At 41.4% G+C, this 21,922-nt stretch overlaps 1 protein-coding gene across 8 annotated transcripts in view; it reads right to left on the bottom strand.

The window, feature by feature from the left end:
• Nucleotides 1–21,922, bottom strand: part of CREB5 (cAMP responsive element binding protein 5) — a 257,025-nt gene that overhangs the window by 9,889 nt on the left and 225,214 nt on the right. For all 8 annotated transcript variants that reach the window (XR_012579640.1, XM_074537848.1, XM_074537881.1 and 5 more), the window contains one exon: nucleotides 4,490–4,813. Coding sequence is in view for 7 of the 8 variants with exons in the window: in XM_074537848.1 (XP_074393949.1) it covers nucleotides 4,490–4,813 (324 nt within the window). In the remaining variant the exon portion in view is untranslated. The remainder of the gene's footprint in view (nucleotides 1–4,489; nucleotides 4,814–21,922) is intronic.

The raw sequence follows: 21,922 nt of genomic DNA, 5'->3' as shown, positions 1-21,922 counted from the left end.
CTTGTTTTTATTCAATTTAGTCCTGGCTTTGAGAGTATAGGAACCCCACATCCAATCCACAGCCACAAAACTATAGAAAAAGATGTGTATTTATGCTTTTACAAGTACGAGGGAGTATTGATCCTGCTCCTGAGAGTAACTGGCCCACAATATTACAGAAAAGGTGCATAGTGGCGGCAGTGCCGTGTAAACTCTACTCCTGGGCAGATGTAACATTCCTGCGTCCCTGTCAGGAAACAGCACCAGATTTAATGTTCAACTCCCTGGGAATAGGCTTTTGGACTACTTTCCTGCCTGTCTGTGGCACCCAGGCTATGGGGCTCTGGAGACACCTTCTCTCTCCCTCTACTTGTGCTCTGGGAACTCTGGGAACCCAGTCCATGGGTCCTATTGCTTACACTCAGCTCGCATTGCTGCTGCCACTCCTGCATAGTCTGGAACAGTCTGGAAACTGGAATTGTTGACTCAAAATTAACCCTCTAGTTCTGGCAAAGGCCCAAACCTCCAAGGTGCTTCCTTTTGACTGCAGGGAGTGGACGCACTCAGTGCTTTGTCAGACTGAGCCCTGAATTTCAATTGCCGCAATTAACGTTTGCCTAACACCTCAGTCTGTCTCAATTAAAATGATACTATCGTCTTGAGTCTTGCGAAGTTGAGGTGGCTTTTCTGTCTAGAATCTAGTTTGCTCCCTCCCCCAGCTGACTTGTGGCAATTACAGTGGCAATTTTATGTGTAATTATTCTGTACATCTGATAACGCTTTTTGCATAAAGCCAAATTTATTCTCAGCTTTATGTTGCACCGTCAGGGAATCTCTCTCACAGGAGCAGAAAAGAATTTTTTTTAAGAATAGCCTTCTAAATTAAATAAGCCACCCCACACTTTCTGACTGATTTTTAAAATTTCAGCTTGCATGAACTCCATATGTTTGCTGATAAAATCTTCAACATGCTGTCCACACTGAGGGTTGGATTGCCAGGTCCATGGCAGCTGCAGTGGGCACATCCCCCATTCTCACCAGCATCCCCTGCCTTCTGCCAGGAGACTGCTGCCAAGGGATTCCAGCTGCTCCCTGTCCACCAGGGCTGGGCATGCTGCCTCTTTAACAGCATGTCTGAGTGCAGAGGTCTCAGAAGTACCTTTTTATGTCAACATCTCATCAAAGACCTTTCATTTTCCAACACATAACACCTTTCCAGACTTCAGAGATCTGTTATTTATATTTCCTTATCCCTTTTTGCTCCTTTTCCCTTCAGCTTTAAGAATTCTTGTTTCTTAACTCTCTCGGTGAAGTCTGGTACAAAGGCAGAAAAAGGTAATGATAATTTTTTTTTTTTTTAATTCCTCTTACATGGTCATTTTGTCCTGAATAACTAGTGAGTAATTTTGTTTTCAGAATATACCAGGCAGTCTCCGGGTAGTCAGAGTGCATTTTCAGAACAACAAAATCTTCTCTCCATCTCAGGAAGATATTAATTATAAGTGCTGCCATTATTCCAATAATAATGTCACGTGGGATAATTAACTGACTCTTACTTGATAGCTCTGAACCCTGAAATATGTTAGACTATATCTTAGTAACCGTCTAAGCATAATTTTCTAGCAGAATTTCATTGCCCTACCTAGGACATAAGAAAGAAAATTAACTAAATATAAAAATCTAAGTTAATTTTGGTGTTCTTAGAGGATGCTAATCAGGTACCCATCATGAAGACAAACATAGGATAGCTAAGAGAATGAAATGGCATCCAAACCCCAACTCCACTTGAGCTATCACTCTGCCAAGTTTGATATAAAAACATCTTTAGAGGACCAATGCAGAATACACTATAATTTTTGTAGTAGTTGAGGCAGCATAGATGGAACTTGGTAAAATATCTCTCTTTCTCAGAAAGATCAGAAGCTGATTTCTACTTTTATCCGATATTTACCTCTGCTCTTTGCAGTTTACCACAATATTAATCCCATTCACTAATTCTATAAAAACATAATGCCTTGGGCTCCTGTGTATCAAAATGGTAGCTGAAAAGCATGAAATTAATTCTAACATTACAGAAGGGCCCAGTGCAGAATAACAACAGTCTCGGCATGGGAGTATGCAGCTTACAGCAGCATGGACCATGCTGTCATTTGGCAGGTGGTTTGGAATGGAAGAATCTGGCTCAGAAGAATAAGGAGGTTAATAATTAGAAAATCGCACCATAAAATTAACGTCTGCTGGAGCAATCTGATCCCCAAAGAGGCCATTACCATGGGGACTAGGGATGAGCTTTGAAAGTAATAGCTATGTGGTTATTACTCAGCAAGCCCTTCTTTTTCCCCCTCCAGTGCATCTGTTCAGAAGTCCCTATTGCCTTTGCACCAGAGGAACAGATGCACAACAAGAGCTCTGCTGCCTGAGGAAGCCACTGACCCTGGGACTCCTACTCCATCACCCTCTGTCTGATCCTTTTGGTGACACTTACACCCATGGACAAGGTGAAGATCTCCTTGATGTCCCATGGGGTCTGTGGCCTCCAGTGACATACTGTGCATGGCAAAGCTCATCTGACTGCACAGACTCAGCTCCAGAGACCATGTAGTACAGAGACCATGTGGTCACAGAGGGACCCTGACAGCTGTGTGGCTGCCAATCAGTCCACCTACCCATGTGCCTGTATCTCTTCGTGCCTGCCTGGAGAGTCTTTTGTGGTGCCAGCTAGCAGAGCATACAAAGCACAAGAATTTTAAGCTGTCCTAACTGTGTAAGAAAGCCAAGGTCCCTGTCCAAGTGGGTCTAGAGGAAGGCCATTGGCTCACTGATCTTGTCCTTAAAACTATGAGGTTTGTTTCCCCATGGTAGCTGTTTTCCCCAATAGTTTTCTCATCATCCGTTTAAAGTGGTGCTGTGAATGTTTTGCAGCAGTGCTCCATACCATGGCATCTGATGCCCTCAACTGCATTAACATGTTTATCCTCTTAACCCCTCAGTGAAAGTTGAGTGGCTTCTGCCATCTAATCTGTGGAGTCCTCAATTGACTAAGCACAACTTTATCCTTACTCTCTCAGTGATCTCCAATACAGCAATCAGGTTGCTTTTGGTTTCTCTGATATGAGATGATGTCTATTTATTGGAGTTTTTAAACAACTCCAAGGAAAATAACTCATTAACCGATGGGAAAATAATTGAACTCACAAAGTAAAAACTGAAGTAAACTTAGGAAAGCTATGGACATCCTCTCACAGGGGAGTCTGCTGCTCTTACTTAGACTGTTTCTCTAAAGCTGACAATTCATTTTACATTAGCAAATACTTTAGGGAGATACCATGTGCTTGCAGACTCTGCAGTAATAAAGCTAGATGTTAGTAAATAGTTAATGTTGTGGGACACTGGGATGCCAGCCAAATACTCTCATTTTCTTTAATGTTTTCTAAGAGCTTGTCTGAAAGGTATTTGCAAGCAACACAATACTTCACAGATTAAACTTCTTATGGCTGGCATTCCTCTTTGTCCTCACATTCCATGTACTGCCTGTTTGTCTTCCTTAACATTGCTCTCCAGACCTGACATGTTACAGTAACTGCCTCCAGAGCTTTATTTTCTTGTGTGATCCTGATGCAGAAGCCTATCATTTTAAAACATTAATAGAATTCCTGAATTCCCTTTAAAAATGACTCTGCTAAAGTTTGTGCTCACTAGCTCATTAGTTCAAGAAACATGCAGTTCAGATAACAAATTATCCAAATTGCTGAAGCCGATATATCTGGTCAAAAAAATTGAGTCCTCCATCTCATTCAGTAGAGACCTTCACTTACTTGTCACATGAATACAAGTCTAAATTGCCTTCTTTGTTTAAATCTCTGTCTTTGGACTGGCTTCATCCTCGTCCTTCTCCTACCACAACAAGCACCATGTATTGGCTGCACTCACAGCTAATCTTTCTCTCATACTGTGGAGATGTCTGTCCTCTTCACAGGGTCTGGAGCAATTAATCTTTTCCAAGCCAGTGTATCCTTAATTAGAACTACCTCTATTATCTCCAGTCTTGAGTACTGCCCCTGGCCACACACACTAGTGCCATTTCATTTCATAAAGACTTTGTTATGTATTTCTCCAGGTAGAACTCATACAGCTTGTTAAATCTTGGTCTGAGAAGTTCAGGTTCAAGCATATTAAGCAACATATATAATGTGCCAATCTCTGTAATAAACCTCATCCATAAAAGGATATGTGGTAATCTGCAGAGCTCAGAGCACTGAAAAGCCTTGGAGCTCCTTATAAAGTAAGAAATTACAAATGTCGAGTAAATTAGGCAGCAAAACAAGTTGTTGCTTCACTCCATTTTCTAAATAAAGTTTGAGCATCCCCATCACCATTAGCAGACATTTGCTAGCAGCCCGACAGGCTTGTATCTAACAAGACACGCATGCAGGAAGAAACAATACTGAGATCAGACTTTAACTCCACCCAAGAGTAAAACTCAGAGAAGCAGTAGGACACGAAGGTCTACCTGTGCTTGCCCGCCCGAGTGCAGCGGTGGGTGCGGCGAGGTCTGGTGGTGTGCCGGGTGTGCGTGAAGGTGCGAGTGGGAGTGGTGGTGGGGATGGTTCTGCTGGTGATGAGGCTGAGGATGAGGATGGTGTGCCGGATGCTGGTGCTGATGTGGGTATGAATGATGAGGTGGCAGTGTCTGGTGCTGATGAGGATGTGAGTGCATATGATGGTGTGGTGTCTGGTCCTGTCGCGAGCTCATCATTTCCATCATGTGGCCCATGGTGTTCATATTCCCGTTCGACATGGCGGCAGGATGATGAGTCAGTGCTGCCTTCAATCTCTGGAACAGAACAAGGTAGAAAATTCAACATTCGTACATGGTCATCTGACCAATCAGAAATGCTGTTGCAGAAATGGTGCCCTGTCTTGTGTTTTGAGATTTATTTAGTTTTCCTCTTGCTGTTCCCTTGCTAAAAGGCATCTTACTTCAGTTTGAAAAAGAACATATTCTTGGGATCTAATCTAGTTTTCTACTGCAAATATTTAAAGATTAAAATGTCTGAATTGAAATTTAACAGTTATACATTTCCTACTGTGCTTCTGAGGAAAAATAACTCTCTCTTTTTGGCCAGCTCAGGAGAGTTATATATAAATACCTTCAACAAGCTTGTATTCTCACAACTTTTAAAAATGAATGTCTGATTAAAATAAAAATGCAACAAAATGTCCTTCTTGTTTTTACTTCAGATATTATTTTAAAGACTCATTGGAAAATATATTACATTTACATGTTTTTCAAATTCAGGTACCCAACCTGTTTTTTCATCATAAAAATGGGAAAATAATGAGGATGGCCTCAACTTGATCCTCCTTCTTTGCTGAAAAGTTCAAGTGTGAGCTGTCCTTTCATCACATGCTAATCTCTCTCTGTTCTGTTTGCCACATGTCACTGGATTGGGCCCTGGAATCTTACCAGGGCAAAACTTTCCTTAGTATCAATGGGATTTGTTCACTTTTACCTGAACACAACGAAAGGCCAAGGCCAACTAAAGGGAAAGGTTTAAACATTTTGCACTGCAGCATGGGGCCTTTGTGTACAAAGGATATTGCAGAAATACTGAGCAAAAAAGTTCCCTTTCAGCACAATTGCAGGGTCATCCCAAAGCTGTGTACTGGCATACCAACACCTTGCTGGTGTCATCTGACCCTTGGACTACTGAAATCACTGGCCTCCTACAAGTGTGTGCCAAAGGTAGAGCCTCACAGATGCCAGCTAGGAGAAGAGTTTCTTCCAAACCCATAGAAACCAACTTCACATCCATGGTTCTGCTTCTTGCTCAACATAGAACATTATCTACAGGCAGCCACCCAAGACCTCTTTAACACTATATTTTCAAAGAAGTAATGCAAGTAATTAGCAGAAAATGTTAAGATAAAAAAGAAAGGGAAGAGGTGCACAGTATCACTTGATGCCAAACCAGCACAATTTGAGTAACTCAAAAACAACGTCATATCCAGCCAGAGGATAGAATGAATAGTAGAGAACTCATCTGTAGGAGATTTCACCATAGGACAGTCAGTAACAAAATGCAATGGTAGGAAGCAGAGTAGTGAATGGTAGGAGGCAGAGAGGTGAGTCTTTCCTCATAGCAATATTTATATGTGGGTCACAGATGATTTCAAAAGTCCAATAAGCCAATGTGACAAAAAATGCCAGCAGAAGAACAATGCCCAGGCTGAACTGCATTTTGGTTCTGTTTTTAAAACAAAAAGAGTGACTGCTAGGCCTCTCAGAACCTACAGATGGGGATTGCAGTCTATTTTGTATTGAAATAACATCTGGCTGTTTCAACACTGCAAAGCCACAGGTAAAGGCTTCTATGTTCAAAGCTGTTACTGTATTGTGTTTGTACAACTGTTAGTGAGAAAGAAACAAATTCTTAAGGAAAAAAAAAAAGGAAAAATAGAGGAAAAACAGCAGGTTGTGGAAGGCAAAAGAAGTAACATTCACTTCAAAGTGTCATCCTTAAGTTTTTGTATCCACATGCTTTTTCAGACTTCATGAAGATCATTCTACCAAGACACTTTAATAGATCTATTAATCTAAATTTGGTGACTTCTTTCACTAATGATCAGTTGGCTGTCCAAGACTTAAAAGAAAAAACAAAAAAACCCAGATATATTTGCAAAACACATCACTATGTGAGTTTGCAAGAATGAAGTCTAGACTGATGTCTTTTAAGAAGTTCCCTTTAAAAAAGTCTGCAAACCATAACTTCATGGCATGTGTCCCATCCCGATGATCTTCTCAAAATTAGAGATCAAAGGTGACAGTGAAGTTAAGTACCTCCTTCTCTACCTCTGAAGTCAGAACAGAGGGCAATCTAATGTCAATAGCAGTAACCCATCCTGGGCATCAAATGGAGGACTGGAGGAGCTGTTGTCCTTAACTGTTCCTTAATTCAAGTGCTACCATGGTTACTTCAAGCAGCTCCTCACAATGCTCAGAATAACTGGTGTTACCCAGGAGCATATCAGGAAAAATATGGGGAAAATGCATCAATAACTCCAATCTTTCTCTGTATCATGTTTCTTCACAACTCACTAAGATGTTTTTCATGGAGCTAAGCCACCATGCACGTCTAAGACAAAGCACCAACAAAAGCTGCTGTAACTTTGTTTTCTGAATTTAAATGCAAAACAACCAAGCTCTCATTAGCCAGAAGTTTTATGTGAAAAATACTTTACAAAATCTACCATGTCTATTTGTCAAAATCTTCTGAAACTGAGCTACAGTACGTCTTCTAAACTGCAGACTTTCAAAGCAAAAAAAAAAAAAAATAGGGAAAAACTTAATCTGCGAATAAACATTTTTTTTTTCAGCTGTAAAAACTGAAGCTTGCTAGTGTGGTGCAACTTCAAGGAGAATAAATTATTTTGTTTTCTTTCTGTAGCCCTTCTACCACATCAATTTATTTGAGATAGCAAATCAAGAGAGACAGTGAGAGGTCTGACATGCAGCTGCTTTCAGTCAGTAGGGGTCATTTCCATTTGGTCTGTGTATTTTACAAGCTCCTTGTTCACTGTTCCCAATGGGAGGGTGGGCCAGCTGCCCTGGATCCCAGTCCTGGTAAGAAACCAGCTCTCTACATCATCCTGTCCCAGGGCAGCAACAGCCATTGCCTCCCTTTAACTTCATGCTTAGATCAGCTCCGCAGCAGCGAGAGTCCTGTTCATGCCCACATCTGGAGCAGCCTAAATTTTCCAATAACCAGTCACTGCTGCCTATAAGAAACATTCAGGGAGTGATAAACATTTTTTTTTTCATTTGGTCTTCAGTGAGATCAATTGTTTTTGATATTTCAGTTAGAGCAGAGGGAGGGAAAATCACCAGAACTTGGTAAACTCTTTGCACGGAGTATGTGTAGTGCTTGAAGGGCAGGCTGCAGTTTTGTTATTGTTTCTTTCATGTGTGCTAATTGCAAGCAGCTGTTTTAGTTTAGTGTCAAATAAAATGTGATGGCATAAAAATTGAGCTTACTGGACTGACGACACCACCAAATCCCCTCTAGAATGAAACAGTAACCCAAGATCCAATTCTGCAGCCGCTCAGTTTTTTCAGGAACTGTGTGACTGACTCCACCAGAGCCCGCAGGGACCTGGCAGTTTGCAAACTGGGACTGAAACAGAAGACTTGCTACTCAGACCTGCTTTCGTCTAAACATGAAATATCTGCTAACCTCATACCAGAGATCTTTAGGGCACAATCCCATTTTTTCTCCCTTTTATAAAGCAATTTTAAAAAAATCCCCACCACGCCAAGAGGAAATGGAGGTCCTCACCTTTCATGACTTTTGGCCCTTACTGATTATTTTTATTATTTTATCAAAGTAACATAGTGGCCAACATCAGTTATAGCTGATTTCCACTCAGTCATAACATTTCAATAAGTGACTGTGAGTGACACAGACAGCAAGAGAAACCTTTCATAGAGAACAGCCTGCTTTTCCTCTGACCAAGTGAATAAATATAATTCCCTTTTGACCCTACAGGAAGCCAGAAGTACATATACTGTCATCTTCTGAGGAGGAAAGGGAAACAGTGGGTATTGATTCTTCACAGGTATCAGTGTTGTGTTTCCTGTACAGAACAGGGAACTGTTCCTTGCGGCAATGGCCCTAACTGACGCATTTACTCTGAAGCTACCCCACTGAATGCCATATGAAGGTAAAACCTCAGAGAAGTTATCCTTGTACCTGGAGTATTGGGGTTTTTTTGGAAACAAGAGAGTTTTCACAGTGCTTCTTCCACCTAAAGACTGACCTCATGGTGCAGTTCATTGCTTGATGCTTCCTTTTATCAACATAGATCCAACTTATACACTGAACATCTTTGGGCAAACCCCAAATCTGCCAAAAAAAGGCTTCAATCATTTGAGATCCTGAATGAAAAACACTATCACTTTCCCTAATACTTCTACTATTATGGATCTTGCTGCTTTCTAATTTTTCTCAATTGTGAGATGCATTTCAAAGTTGTCTTGGTTTTTGCCCTTTCTTTCTCAAAAATTGTTAGCAAAAAACAGACAGCATTTTTTTCAGTTTGTTAAAAGAAAAAAAGCCAAAACCAACCTGTAAATTTGGAGGTTGCTTTTCCCACATTTAAAAATGCAAGCAATTTTTTTGGTTTCATGTGTATATCAATACTTATAATATTTAATCAATATTTATAATATTCATATAACATTATATTTAAAACAAGCTATACATGTTTTATGCCATAATCTGTATATTACTATAAAATGCAACTTTCTCCATTCATCTCTCAATTGAGAAATGATGACAAATTTTACAGGTGCTCTGTCCTTGCATCAAACAATGAGTTATTATAACACCCAGCTGAATTTTAGGTTGGGACAGACATGGAATGCTGGTTTTGAATAGGATTTAATTGTTCCAAATAAGTATGCATTGCTGCACTTGGGAAAAAAGTTCTCTTCCCTCTGGTCTGCATGCCCAAATCCCACTAAATTAGAAAGAGACAAGACCAGCTGCAGTATCTAGTTAATGTCTGGTATATTCTTATCAGGAGATTATATCAGACCCCGGAAGGCACATGAAATATGATCTCAAAGATATTTTCTTGCACTACTGACTGTGATTCTAGTCCCTATAATACAAGGGTTTAATAAGTTCCCCACAGGGGACAGAAAAGTTTAGAGAGGGGTGGGAAATCAGAAAGGATTACAGACATCAAGCATCACCACACATCTGTGGATCAGTAGCAACCTCAGAGTGATGATTGTGATTAGCCAAACTTCATGGCAAACATACCAGTGACTTCAGTGTCACTAATACTGTTTTCTCATCTGCAATAGTCAAGCTTTCCTTTTAACTCTAAGCATCATACCCAAAATGAAGATACAGAGTTAAGCCAGGGACAGCTAAAGCTGTGAACAGAACTTCACCCAGTGCATTTCCGAGCATCACACGGAATTTTATCCTTTCCTTTAACTATGACTGCAACAAGAGAATTTAGCATAAATGTCACCCAGGTCTTTTACACTTGGCTGCTGACAAGCATTTCACAGTGTAAATAACAGAAACCACTCTTCACAAATGTTCCACTTGCATTCATAAAAGTAAATTGGAAGCGATTCATCTCCACTCAATAAGCAAACTGCAGATATTATGAGCACATTTCAGAGACTGGCAATTAGAAAGTCTCTGATGCCACATTAAATGCTTTCTCCTACATTTCTTGTGCAGTAAAATACAGTTCTGCATATTGACAGAAGGAAGAGTAAGATGTGTGAGAAGGACATGAAATCCAGAACCGAAGTGACACATTACACTAATGTAAAGAGAAAAGTGGGATACATTTAATTCACAACTTGCCAGTAAACAGTGCCAAATTGCTAATCTTCGAATTATTCTCAGGCTGTTTGGCAAATCTGAATTATACTTTCCCCTCCTTTTGTGCTTGCTTCCCCACTTAGTCGGATTTTGTAACAACATGAACAATGGATCGTCATCCAGCCTTCAGTGCAGCTTAGCCTCTAATAAAAACAACAAATTTTCTCCCTTGTATTTCCAAATGCAAACTGAATTAAACCTCAGCAGAAAGCAGCAAGAATCAACTGCAAACAATCAAAGCAGCAATAAAACTTAATAGACACCACACTGCTCAAGGACGGGTCAGCTGCGAGAGCCGCTCCAGTGTCCCTGAGTGGGGGCACGGGGGAGCGCTGAGAAGCCACGCTGACATCAGCCCTGTGACGGACGACTCTCTGCATGACTGCCAGTTTTTAGTGATCCAATGCAGGTCGAAGCCAGGGTGGCCCAAGGGTATTCTGTTGGAACTGCCATCTTCTGGTGATGGCATTTCATTCAGAACAGCCACAGCTCCAAGGACAGCAGAAAACATAAGTGAGTTTACATCCCAGCTCCACCCAGCAATTTCCTTCTGCTCATCTCAGAACACCTTGCAAAAGAGGTAAGTACCAGTATCCTTGTGCAATGTACCACCTTTTTGAGGATTAGAATAAGACTAAATTCTCTGTTCCTATTCTACATGCATTTTTAATGAACAAGTAAATTATAATCAAGGCAGAAAATACACTGAAAGCATGGTTTATATTTCTCACCATATACTATTTCTTGCATGATCATTTCTCAAATCGGTATTAAACAACTGGATTTGATTTGCACAGGAGTCAGGAAATGTAAAGTTCAAAAAATCAAACCCCTAATTCCCACCAAGTCTAAGTCAATCCCTCCATGTGTATCCATGACAAGGGATATTTAATTATGTAATCACACAAAAGACAGCAAAGTGATTTATTACTGGCAAATGGTGTCATATAATTTCAACACACAATACCAATGGAAGGATCCAAAAAATACAACCAACTTCTGACTGATTTCCCCACTGTGTGCCAGAGTCCAAAAGAAAAGCAGCTACTTAGCTGCTACCTACCCCTGGAGAGGCCTGTTTCTGAAAGCAAAATTCCTGACACTTGAGGATTAATTACCTGCTTGCTGATTTTGTCTGGGACAGACCTAATTTTCTTCATAGTAGTGACCATGGGACTGTGTGTTGAATTTGTGCTGAACACAGCGTTGATAACACACTGCAACATTTTTGTTATTTCTGAGCAGGGCTTGCACAGGGTCAAGGCCTTTTCTGCTTCGTGTCCTGCCCCACCAGCCAGCAGGATGGGGGCGCACAGGAAGCTGGGAGGGGACACAGCCAGGGCAGCTGGTCCCAGCTGACCAAAGGGACGTCCAATACTATCTATGTCCTGCTCAGGATATAAAGTGAGGCGAAGTAGAGGGAAGAGAGGGATGCTCGGAGTGATGCCATTTTTCTTCCCAAGTGACCTTTATGGTTGATGGGACCCTGCTCTCCTGGAGATGGCTTAACACCTGCCTGCTCATGGAATTTAATTAATTCTTTGTTTTGCTTTGCTTCTGTGTGACTTTTGCTTTACCTATTAAACTGTCATTATCTCAATTAATGCATTTTCTCACCTCTATCCTTCTGAATCAATCCCCCATTCCACCAAGAGAAAGTGGGGCTGAGTTGCAAGCTATGAGTAGGCAGGCACATATCAAATCACCATTCTTGTTCTCCAAATAGTCTTTTGCTAACTTAGTCCTCCAGGTTAACCTATGGGGCTATTCCCATGCATGCTACACTGTTACCTGCGGAAAACAGAGAAAAAAGAGGTGCCAATAAAATCACTCAGTGTTAATCACACACTGTAAGACACTATGAAAACTTGGGGTTAAGGGAACCTGAGTTTGTACTCATCTTCATGATCTAATTCTCTTAGATCCATTTTAAAGCTCATTCCCAAGGTAAGGCACCATAGCTCCTTTCTTCACATTGGACATAAAGTGCTTTTAGCAAAGTATCTGGCAAAGGGTTGCAGCTCAGGTCTTCCTCACTCCAGCAAGAAAACGCTCTAAGTTTCTAATATCATGTTTCCAGGTTCCAGGACAATGCAAGTGAAAAGTGTTTGTACAGGCTTGTATTGCTATATGTGTATATATATATATATATATATATATATATGTATATATATATATATATATATATGTCTTGCCTGAGAACGCAGTGAACACTTATGATTGTGTTTAATGAGAAAAGTTGGAATTTATTTCAGAGGAAGTTGAGAAATTTCCTATACAAGCCAGATATAGAGCAAATCCTCAAATCAGGGCTCTCTAGCACTGCAAGGAACGCTAGGTTGGCGTATTTTAATCTGTACTCAGAGATCAGATCAGATGGGATTAGCACTGCAAAAATTTCTCCCTTCAGAATACTGCTCTGAAGCCTTGAGACCCCTTAATGTGTGCTTCAGCTTTTTGACGACAATGCAAATTGCTTACTTTCCTTCTCCCTCTCATGAGCATAAAACACACACCAAAAACACAAGAAGGGCAGGTTCAAAGTCTTTCCTGTCAGAAGATTTCTGAACTTTCATCACCCACCTCTCACTAAGGCTGATTATGATTAAGTCATTCACATTCAAAGAAAATGCCATCCAAGTACATAAAACTTGGGGTTTTATTTTTTCCTTTCGCTGGTGTGATTTTTGAATACTCGTTTTTCCTGGATTAAACCCAGCACATTTAAAGGGCTACTAGCAAGCCAGAAATCGGATACATGTGCACTTAAAAGTCCTTTGATTTCGTCCCAGATGTGCAGTGCTCAAGGGCGTACACACACACACACACACACACACACAGCACAGAGGACACGATCTGGTCTGTAGATTTTGTTTCAACATTATACCAACGAGATTCTGAAATGTAAAACTGAAGCCCTGACCACTTACAGCCATTAGAGATCCCAGGGCTCTCTGTGAAAGAGTATTGATGTTCATTAGCCCCTTGGCCTGACTGGAGAATTCACTGCAGGTAATTAGACATTGTCTCATTACCACGCAGTTTCAGGTGAAGTTTTTTTTTTTCTTCTTAATTTTTAAAGGTAAGTGATTCCTGAAACATTTTTAAAGCATTCATGGATTTTTTTTCCCTGAAGCAATGACTACAATATAAAGTACAGTACAAGGGCATATGGAATGAGACAGTACTTATGGGCTATTTAACATTTTTTAAAGCTTTATTTCTTCATCTAACCCAAAAGAATGAAAATAGCATTTTAATTCACAGACAGCTTTCAATTATCTAGCTGTGAAAAATGAATGTCTAGTGGCTTTTTAAATACATGCACCCCGGTACAGCATGTAGTAGGTAGACACAAGCCATAAAAAGTGTGAACAGGTTAGTTTAGTGTCAATTTTCACTGTTATAAAATGAATATAATTTATACTGAGAGTTATATGAATGGATATCATGAATATTCAGCATAGAACACATCGGTATTGATAAGTCCTATTCCGCCCCCATGTAAGGTCTCTTATGCCCTTCCAGGTTTTTCCATGTTGTCCCCGAGTCCATGCCTTAAGCTGCTGCCCTCCATCTTGCCCCTTTTGTTCTCCACCTGCAATGCCATCCCCCTTTGTTCATACACAGCTCAAGTTGCTGCCTTGTTTTTCACCACTTCGCATGTATCAGCTGCTTTCAAACAGTGGTGTCTTGGGTCAGAAGCATTGAATTTCAAAGCCACTTGAGGCTCCAGGAACAGCAACATCTCAAACCTCTAACAGATACCAGCTGCCTACTCTATCAGTGCCACAAGCTTTTTAAATACACTTTGGGATAGTTACAGTGTAAAACAAAAGAGAAAAAGAATGAAGCCTTCAACCATTCTTTTTTTTAATTGGAGTTGGTGATTTATACTAATGGGTTTTACTTTGTATTTGAAAGTGCTAGGAATGCATCCTCACACACTCCCCATGATTCAGTTGACAAGCAATGGCTTAGTAAAATGCAATATATTAGCAGCTCACTCTCTTGCACATGGCATATTTACTCTGTGGCAATGCTGCTTTTCAGAGCAATGTGGCAGAGCAAACCAACTATTACCACCTTCCCAAGCAAAGGGAAGGATGCTGCCTGCTTGGTAAGCCTTTGACTCAACCTGTCATTTCTGGACAGCTGGATTTGGCTTTCTCTTGGCATGTACCACAGGATACGGAACAAATTTGCACAGGTCAGGGGCCTGGCTAGACCCGCAGTTGCAGAGGGTGTCACACAAGCAGGATTTCCTTTCCAGCACCAAGTGACAGGTACAGCATATCCTGCCTTGCTTCATTGTGGACTCTTCCCTGTTCCTCCTGACAGTGGAAAGAGAGCATAAATCACAATTTAAGGCCAAATTCCTGAAAGAGGGTGCCTGTCTGGGGACAGACAGGAGGAGGGTCCATGCAGCAACCTGCACCCTGAGGGAGGTAGAACCTCCTGGGTGAGCACCAGCCTGGGAATGGAGCAATGCCAGTACCAGACACTTCCTCACCTACCCAAAGCAGCTGCCAGCATCCTGGGAGGAGACAATTCCTGCACACCAGTTATCTGTCTGGGCTCACTGTCCTTCACAGCACAAATTAGTCTTCTGAAAAGCACAAGAGGGATCCAGTTGCTCCTGCTATTACCCTATCTTCCTTTTAAAAATATTTCTTGTGTACTTCTATGGAGTGAGAGAGAAAGGCATAAATACCATCTTGTTTAACACATCTTCCTGTCTCCTCTCCCTGCCTTGCAGACAGCATTATACATCTTCCTGACACCACCATTGTCTGATTCATTTGACATATGCACCAGAAAAAAAAATGTCATGTTCTGAACAAGAACATAACACTGTGATCTCATTCTCATCTCAGACTCTGCAGCACCTCCCATTTCTTGCTGTTTTAGAAAAAGCAGCAAGACTTTGCTGGACAGAGAAGCTTTTCCAGCTTGCTTACTGGGAAACTTACAGAGGAGATGTGGTAATGGGAAACCAGACCAAGCAAAGGCACACAAGCACTTACACAAGCATGTTGGAAATCAAGGTAATGCACAGGAAGTTCAGTTATTTACATCCTACTTAAGCATCTGGAGCAGTGAAATCTTTTTCATCTCTTATTACTTAGGAATATTGAGGAACACAGATATTTTCAAAAGGGAACACCACTTTGAGAGGTGATGGCAGGGACATTCTGTCTGTATGATGAAAATCTCTGACCCCTTCTGTCTCAGTATTTTCCTCTCTTTTGAAACAAAAAGTCTCAGGTATTACCCACGTCTGTGATATCAAAGGTTATGATGATGTTCCCCCTTTTGTCTGGCACACCAACAAGTCAGTGTAAGGCTTCCTGATGCTTTGTCTCATAGAACCATAGAACTGCAGAACTGTGTGCGTTGGAAAGGACTTTCAAAATTTGTCTAGTTCAGCCTCCTGCAATAAGCAGGAATATCTACCTTTTCTCTGGGTGCTTCACCATTTTCATCATAAAGAATCTTCTTCAAATCTTCTTCCTGCTATCTGGTCTAAATCTACTCTTTTTTAGTTATTAGTTATCCTGTCACAACAGGCTCTGCTATGAAGTTTGACCTGATCTTTTTTGTAGGCCTCCTTTAAGTACAGGAAGGCCACAATAAAGTCTGCCCAGATCCTTCTCTTCTCCAGGCTGGACTGCTGCATCTCTCTCAGGCTGTCTTCATAGGACAGGGGCTCTAGCCCCTGTCATCATCTTTGAAGTCTTTGTCTGGACTGACTCCAACAGGCCCATGTCTTTGCTTGTGCTGAGGAACTCAGAGGTGCATGCAGTGCTCTAGGTGGGGTCTCATGAGAGCAGAGGAGAGGGACAGAATCCTGTCTCTTGACCAGCTGGCCACACTGCTTTGGATGCAGCCCAGCATATAGTTGTGGCAAGTTTACATTGCCGGGTCATGTCCAGTTTTTCTTTCATCAATATCCCCAAGTCCTTCCTGGCAGGGCTGCTCTCAATCCCCTCACCCCCAGCCTGTGTTGATACTGAAAGCTGCCCCAACCCAGTTACATGACCTTCACTTGGCCTTGTTGAGCCTCATGAGGCTCCCATGGGCCCACTTCTCGAGTGAGCCCAGAGTCCCTCTGGGTGGCATCCTATCCCTCAGGGGCTTCAACTGTGCCACTCAGCCTGGTGCCATCTGCAAACCTGAAAGTGCACTTGGCCCCTCTGTGACAGGGATGACGATATTAAACAACAGCCCTTCCTGCTTGATTGCAGCCCTGGTTGTCCCTCATGTGCAGCTTCTGTCTGAGCTAAAAGTCACAACTGGGAGATGGCTGTGTGCTGGCAGCTGAGACACAGGCAGTCTTGCCCCAAAACTGTGCCTCTGTTCCTCTTTCCCAGTGAGCCACAGGAGTGTCTGCCCTGCCCCAGTGAGCCACAGGAGCGTCTGCCCTGCCTACAGTCTTAATAACCCATTAGTGGACTGGCCAAATGAGTGAACCTCTCACTGCTACTTCTCTTTGGAGTTCTGCCAAAGGACAAAATACCAAGGGCAAGGAGGATTGAGACAAACCAAATCAGGTGCTTGGGTGGATAGGGGAAGGAGAAAAGTGGTAGAAGAATTGGAGAGGAAACGTTGAGGCAGTTATTTTTTTTCATTTTTTTCTCTGCAGTTAAAGCATTGACAGATAATTTATCACACATTTTGATGGTGCTCCAGCTGGCAGGGAAAAGAGCTATCTGTTTATTAATTCAATTAGACTGCTTATTTATCAGCAGAGGGTGAGAAGGTGCAGTCACAGGCCAAACTGTGCCAGGCTCAGACCGCCTGCAGTCGGGCTGAGAGGATGATTCGGAGTGGGAACATCCTGCTCCCGCCTCTCCGGCCGGTGTGCTCATCCCTGCATTTCTCAGGCCTTCTGAGGTAAGAAGGGAAAAAAATAAAAAATCTAACAGCACACATTGTGCACACCAGTGAATGTCCAAAGCAGGCATACAGTCAAAGTCTCACAGCTTTGATGCCATCAGTTCCATGCCCTAAAAGTATTGGTTATGTGTTACATTCTGCACAGAACTGAACTCTTCATTTCATTAGAACAGTTGAATACACTTGGAATTTTTAATTCAATGGAGAGCGTGTTCAAACCAACACAATACAGCACAGGGCTGCTGGAAGGGGTAGGAGAGGGCAAGAAGTGTGCTGCCCAGGTACCCACCAACTCTTGTCATCTTTGAGAAAGGGATATTTGTGGAGGAGGAAGAAAATGTGGGGGGAAAAAGGCTGGCTTTGGAATGGCAGAGAAATACCCTGAGCTAGGAGGGCTGGAAGAGTGGTGAGGCCACTTCTTCATTCTGCCTATCTAGGACTATGAGTTTTCTATGCCACTTGTTAAAAAGTCTCAGACTTCTGACTGTTGAAGCTCCAAATTCAGAAACTATTGTGCAAAATGCTTTTTAGAGATATCTGAGCTGAAGTGTTTCCAAAAACACAAGTTATGTGGGTGCTGGAGTGTGATTTCCCTGTAGCAAAAAAAATCCTTCAGCCCTAGAACCTGCAGACCATCATTTCTATGCAATTCCAATGCTGTCATAAACAGTGTTTATTTTTCTCTCACTTCTTTTTTTGTCATACATAAACACAGTTGCAATATAGATGTACTGGCTTCCAGTTTTATGTGTCTATAGAAAAGGCACATATGGCTTCCCATTGATACAGGTAAGTCTTGCAATGCCTTGGCTTAAAAATGAGACCACTGACAAGGACAGAAGGGTCTCCTTGAGATAAGGCTAGGACACACATGGTCTCAAATGCTCTTTTATTTCTCTTCTCATTTTGCTCCTGCACCACCAGATGTTTAAGGAAAATCAGCATTTTGAACATTTTAGATTTGTTCTTCTGCCTTCTGAACTCCTGCAGGATATTTCAAGGCAGGACACCATATCTAATCAGGATGGCAGTGAATGTTTCCACTGCACATAAGCTCAAAGGAGGCTCTAAAAAAAAGAGGTTCTCTATAAATTCATCTCTTTCACCCCTCAGTTTCATATTCAAGCTTGTCTTTACTTCTCCTGGCTGATTATTATTTTAATTTTCTGTACCAAGATCCTGCTTGACAGATGATTCCACTACCACTGATAGTTTAGACCACCTATCAACATTTTATAAATTCTTAATTTTCTCACTGCAGCCATATTGAACAGTTTCGTGCAAATGAGCCTTATAATTACCCAGATAAATCAGTCCAAAGCAGTATTTCTTAGGATCTTTCTCAATTTTCTCCCTGGAGGATGGGATCCCATCTGCTTTGCTACATTCAGGCTAATTGAAGGGCACTGACTTTTCCAAATGGATTCATTAATTACTCTCGCCAGATTCTCTGAGGGGTTCCTCATTCAATGGGTGACACTTGTGCTGTGCTACACCATCCACCCATGTTTAGCAATGTAGCTCTGACTCTCAGCTAGGAGCTAAAGCATTTGCAGATGCTTTGGCAGGAGTGGTTCTGGCCTTTAACTGTACAGTGTTACAAAACAAATGTAATTCTGCTTCTCCTTTGCTTCTAATTTAATATGCATTCAGAATCTATAAATATTGTAACCATGACTGTTTCAATATGTTTTACTCCTTGCCATCATAAATATAAGCAACTACCCCAAAGACAAAACCAGAAGCTTACAGGTATTGCATTGCCAACAGCAGAAAAAGAAGAGAAACAAGCATTTGCTGCCATATTGCAGAAAATCTGGTATGTGTAGCAGCATAATGTGAAATTAAACTATTACATTTAAATACAAAGCTGTTCCATATAATTATGAGCCTTCATTGGTTTTATTTAGTACAGAAGCATCCTGGGTTTTCAATAAACTCACATGTAATCATATTGCTCACTCAAACATCAGGCAGACACAAAGGAAAATAAAGACCCATCCAGCAAAAGCCTAATTTAGGAGAGGATTGCCACCACCTAGCTGGTGGCCATCTTCAGACAGGAGCAGGCAGAAGGGAACCTGCCAGCACTCATGGAGTCTGGCTCTGCTGGAAGCTGCATCAGTGTTCTCTGATAGCAGGCACAATTTCACACTACTTAAAATATTTTATATATCCAAGTGCTGGGTTGGTTAATTCAGGTCTATGAGGCAACTGGCCTGGGAATTGGTGACACAATCTGCTGTGAGTGAACAACAAGCCTTTATGCTTTCCAGGAATCCTAAAGCATTTTTTAAACATCAGACCCAATTGTGGAAGCTGCCAGGTGTCTCTGCATAGGTCCATGCTGCCACAGCTCACACTGCCTTGAAGCTGGAGGCAGTGTCACTGGATGTGGTGGGACACCCACTCTACACATCACTGAACTAAAACCTGGAGATTGCCTCAATATCAGAGAAACCCTTAGTGGCAGAGCCAGAACCACAGTCCAAGCACAGACCTTCTTACAAACAGGCAACAGTACTGCTCCTTTTAGCGCTTTCCTGCCGATAAACAGATCACGTGCATAGGGTTGTAGGTATAAACACAGGGGTATATGTAGGGATGTACTTTGCTTTACAATTTAATAAGTTATTTCTCTTCTCTGACATCCTCTTAGCTCAGCAGTTGTGGTTCCCCAAAGCTCTGACCAAGATGCACTCCATAAGGAGCCTTTTTTTTTTTGACAGAGAACTTTCTCTCAGCTTTCTCCTCTGAGTCACAGCGTATCTTTTCTACACAAGGTAGCCCCACTCACTCAGCAGCTAAAAAACTCACTCCTTCATTGGCCAGTACAGCAAAGCAATGCACCTTCAAAGAGAAAGTCTGAAGCAACTCTGTCTTAACCTGGCAGGACAGTGATTCCAAATTTGATTGGCTGGCTTATTTCTTTTTTTTTTTTTTTTTTTTTGGTCTCATTTTGTCTGTCTCTTATTTCTCCCTGGTTTATAGACAACCATTCAGCGATCAAAAAGCAATTTAGAAATTGCTCATCAAAACAAGTAAAGCTAAGTAAGGAAGTCATACCTTTTGCTGCTTATTTAAATTTTTTTCTGCAGGGCTAGTGCTTGCAGACCAAGTGCAGTGGACAGGCAGGTAGGTGGGCAGGCAGACAAGTAGTCCCCTTCCCCTGCCCTCCCCTGCCAGCTGGGTGGTGGCTGCAGGGCAGCCACACTGCTCCATGTCATCTGAGAACCTGGACACGTCAGTCCATCCAAATCCACGCCAGCGCTGCCAGCTATCACCACATCTGGTTGTGTTTGAGTTCTCAGAAGGCAGCCAGGGATATTTTTGTTTAGGATTATACATTTTATCACCTTTATGACAATGAAAATCTATAGCTTGAGTACTCTTGGTCCAAAGGGACCTGGGTGTCCAGGACCTATGAATCATAAGGAACGTTTTTGAGGGAAAAGGACACTCAGTGTGTTTTGCAATGTAAGAAATCAGTCTAGACATTACCAAGTTTTAAAAAACAATGTCGAAAGCAGCCCACTAAAATTTTTCAGAATTACTGAAAAAATAAAATTCTAAACCAGCTCCACATGCTCAAATGAACTTGATCACCAGCCCAAGACACTGAGCTAGTCTCAGTGCTAGCTGCAGTACTGCTACACCTTTTTAATCTAGAGCTGAGGAATATGACATATTATATACACCAGTGAATTGTAAAGTAGTTAATTTTCTGGGCAGCTGACAGAAATGATCGATTGGCCTCACTCCTTACAAACGCCTCACCTTCCCTCTTCTCCCCCTGCTCTCCTCCCTCCCTACTCAGACCACTACATCCGTCAAGTCACATACACCGCTTTGCACAGAGCTTCACAGGACAGCAAGCAGGGCTTCATGTTTGCTCCGTATTTCAGTATTACAGACAGTTTGGCCCTGCACAGTTCTGAATCAGACCATAGCATTATTTCTTAACACAAGCCCTTTTCTGTCACTCCTGCTTGAAGAACTATTGCTGTTTTTTTTTCTCATTACATTTGAGGTGGAAGAGAAAATGTAATGGCATATAGTAGCAGTTAAAACTGCCTGCAAGTTGTTTTAAATTTTCCCAATTCTTTCCCATTAATTTTATCAGCACTTTTTTGCATTAAAAGAGCATTCAGAAATATTTTAGTAAGATTGACAGATAACCTCATTCATTTAGTATTTTCAATTTTTTTAAAGGAGGGTCTTATATAATTTTATCAGTCTTCAAAGTCCATACTTTGAAAATTATATTTTTTTCTGTTATTTTCTTCTGACTGAAAACCATGGAGGCATAGATGAATGTGTTTTTCTGATCTTAAAATCACTGCATTTAAGTAAGAAGTTATATGATTGAGAGCCAAATGTATCTAATAGGATTTCCCCACAAAAGAAAATAATAATTTATTTTACAAGTTTTCATAAATTGGTAAATTCTTGGGTGGACCAAATAATGTCCACTTAAAGTAGACATATACTAATTTAAACTAGAAATAGACAAATCTCAGCAGCTGCTTCCAGAAGGTATTATTATTATTAATATTAACCATGTTGATATAAAAATAGAACTCATCTATACTAGACATACTGTGATTTATTTTTCTTTGGTCTCTTCCTCTTTT

This window comes from Zonotrichia albicollis, chromosome 1 (assembly GCF_047830755.1).
Source record: "Zonotrichia albicollis isolate bZonAlb1 chromosome 1, bZonAlb1.hap1, whole genome shotgun sequence".
Taxonomy (NCBI): Eukaryota; Metazoa; Chordata; class Aves; order Passeriformes; family Passerellidae; genus Zonotrichia; species Zonotrichia albicollis.
This window is presented reverse-complemented; position numbering and strand designations above follow the sequence as displayed.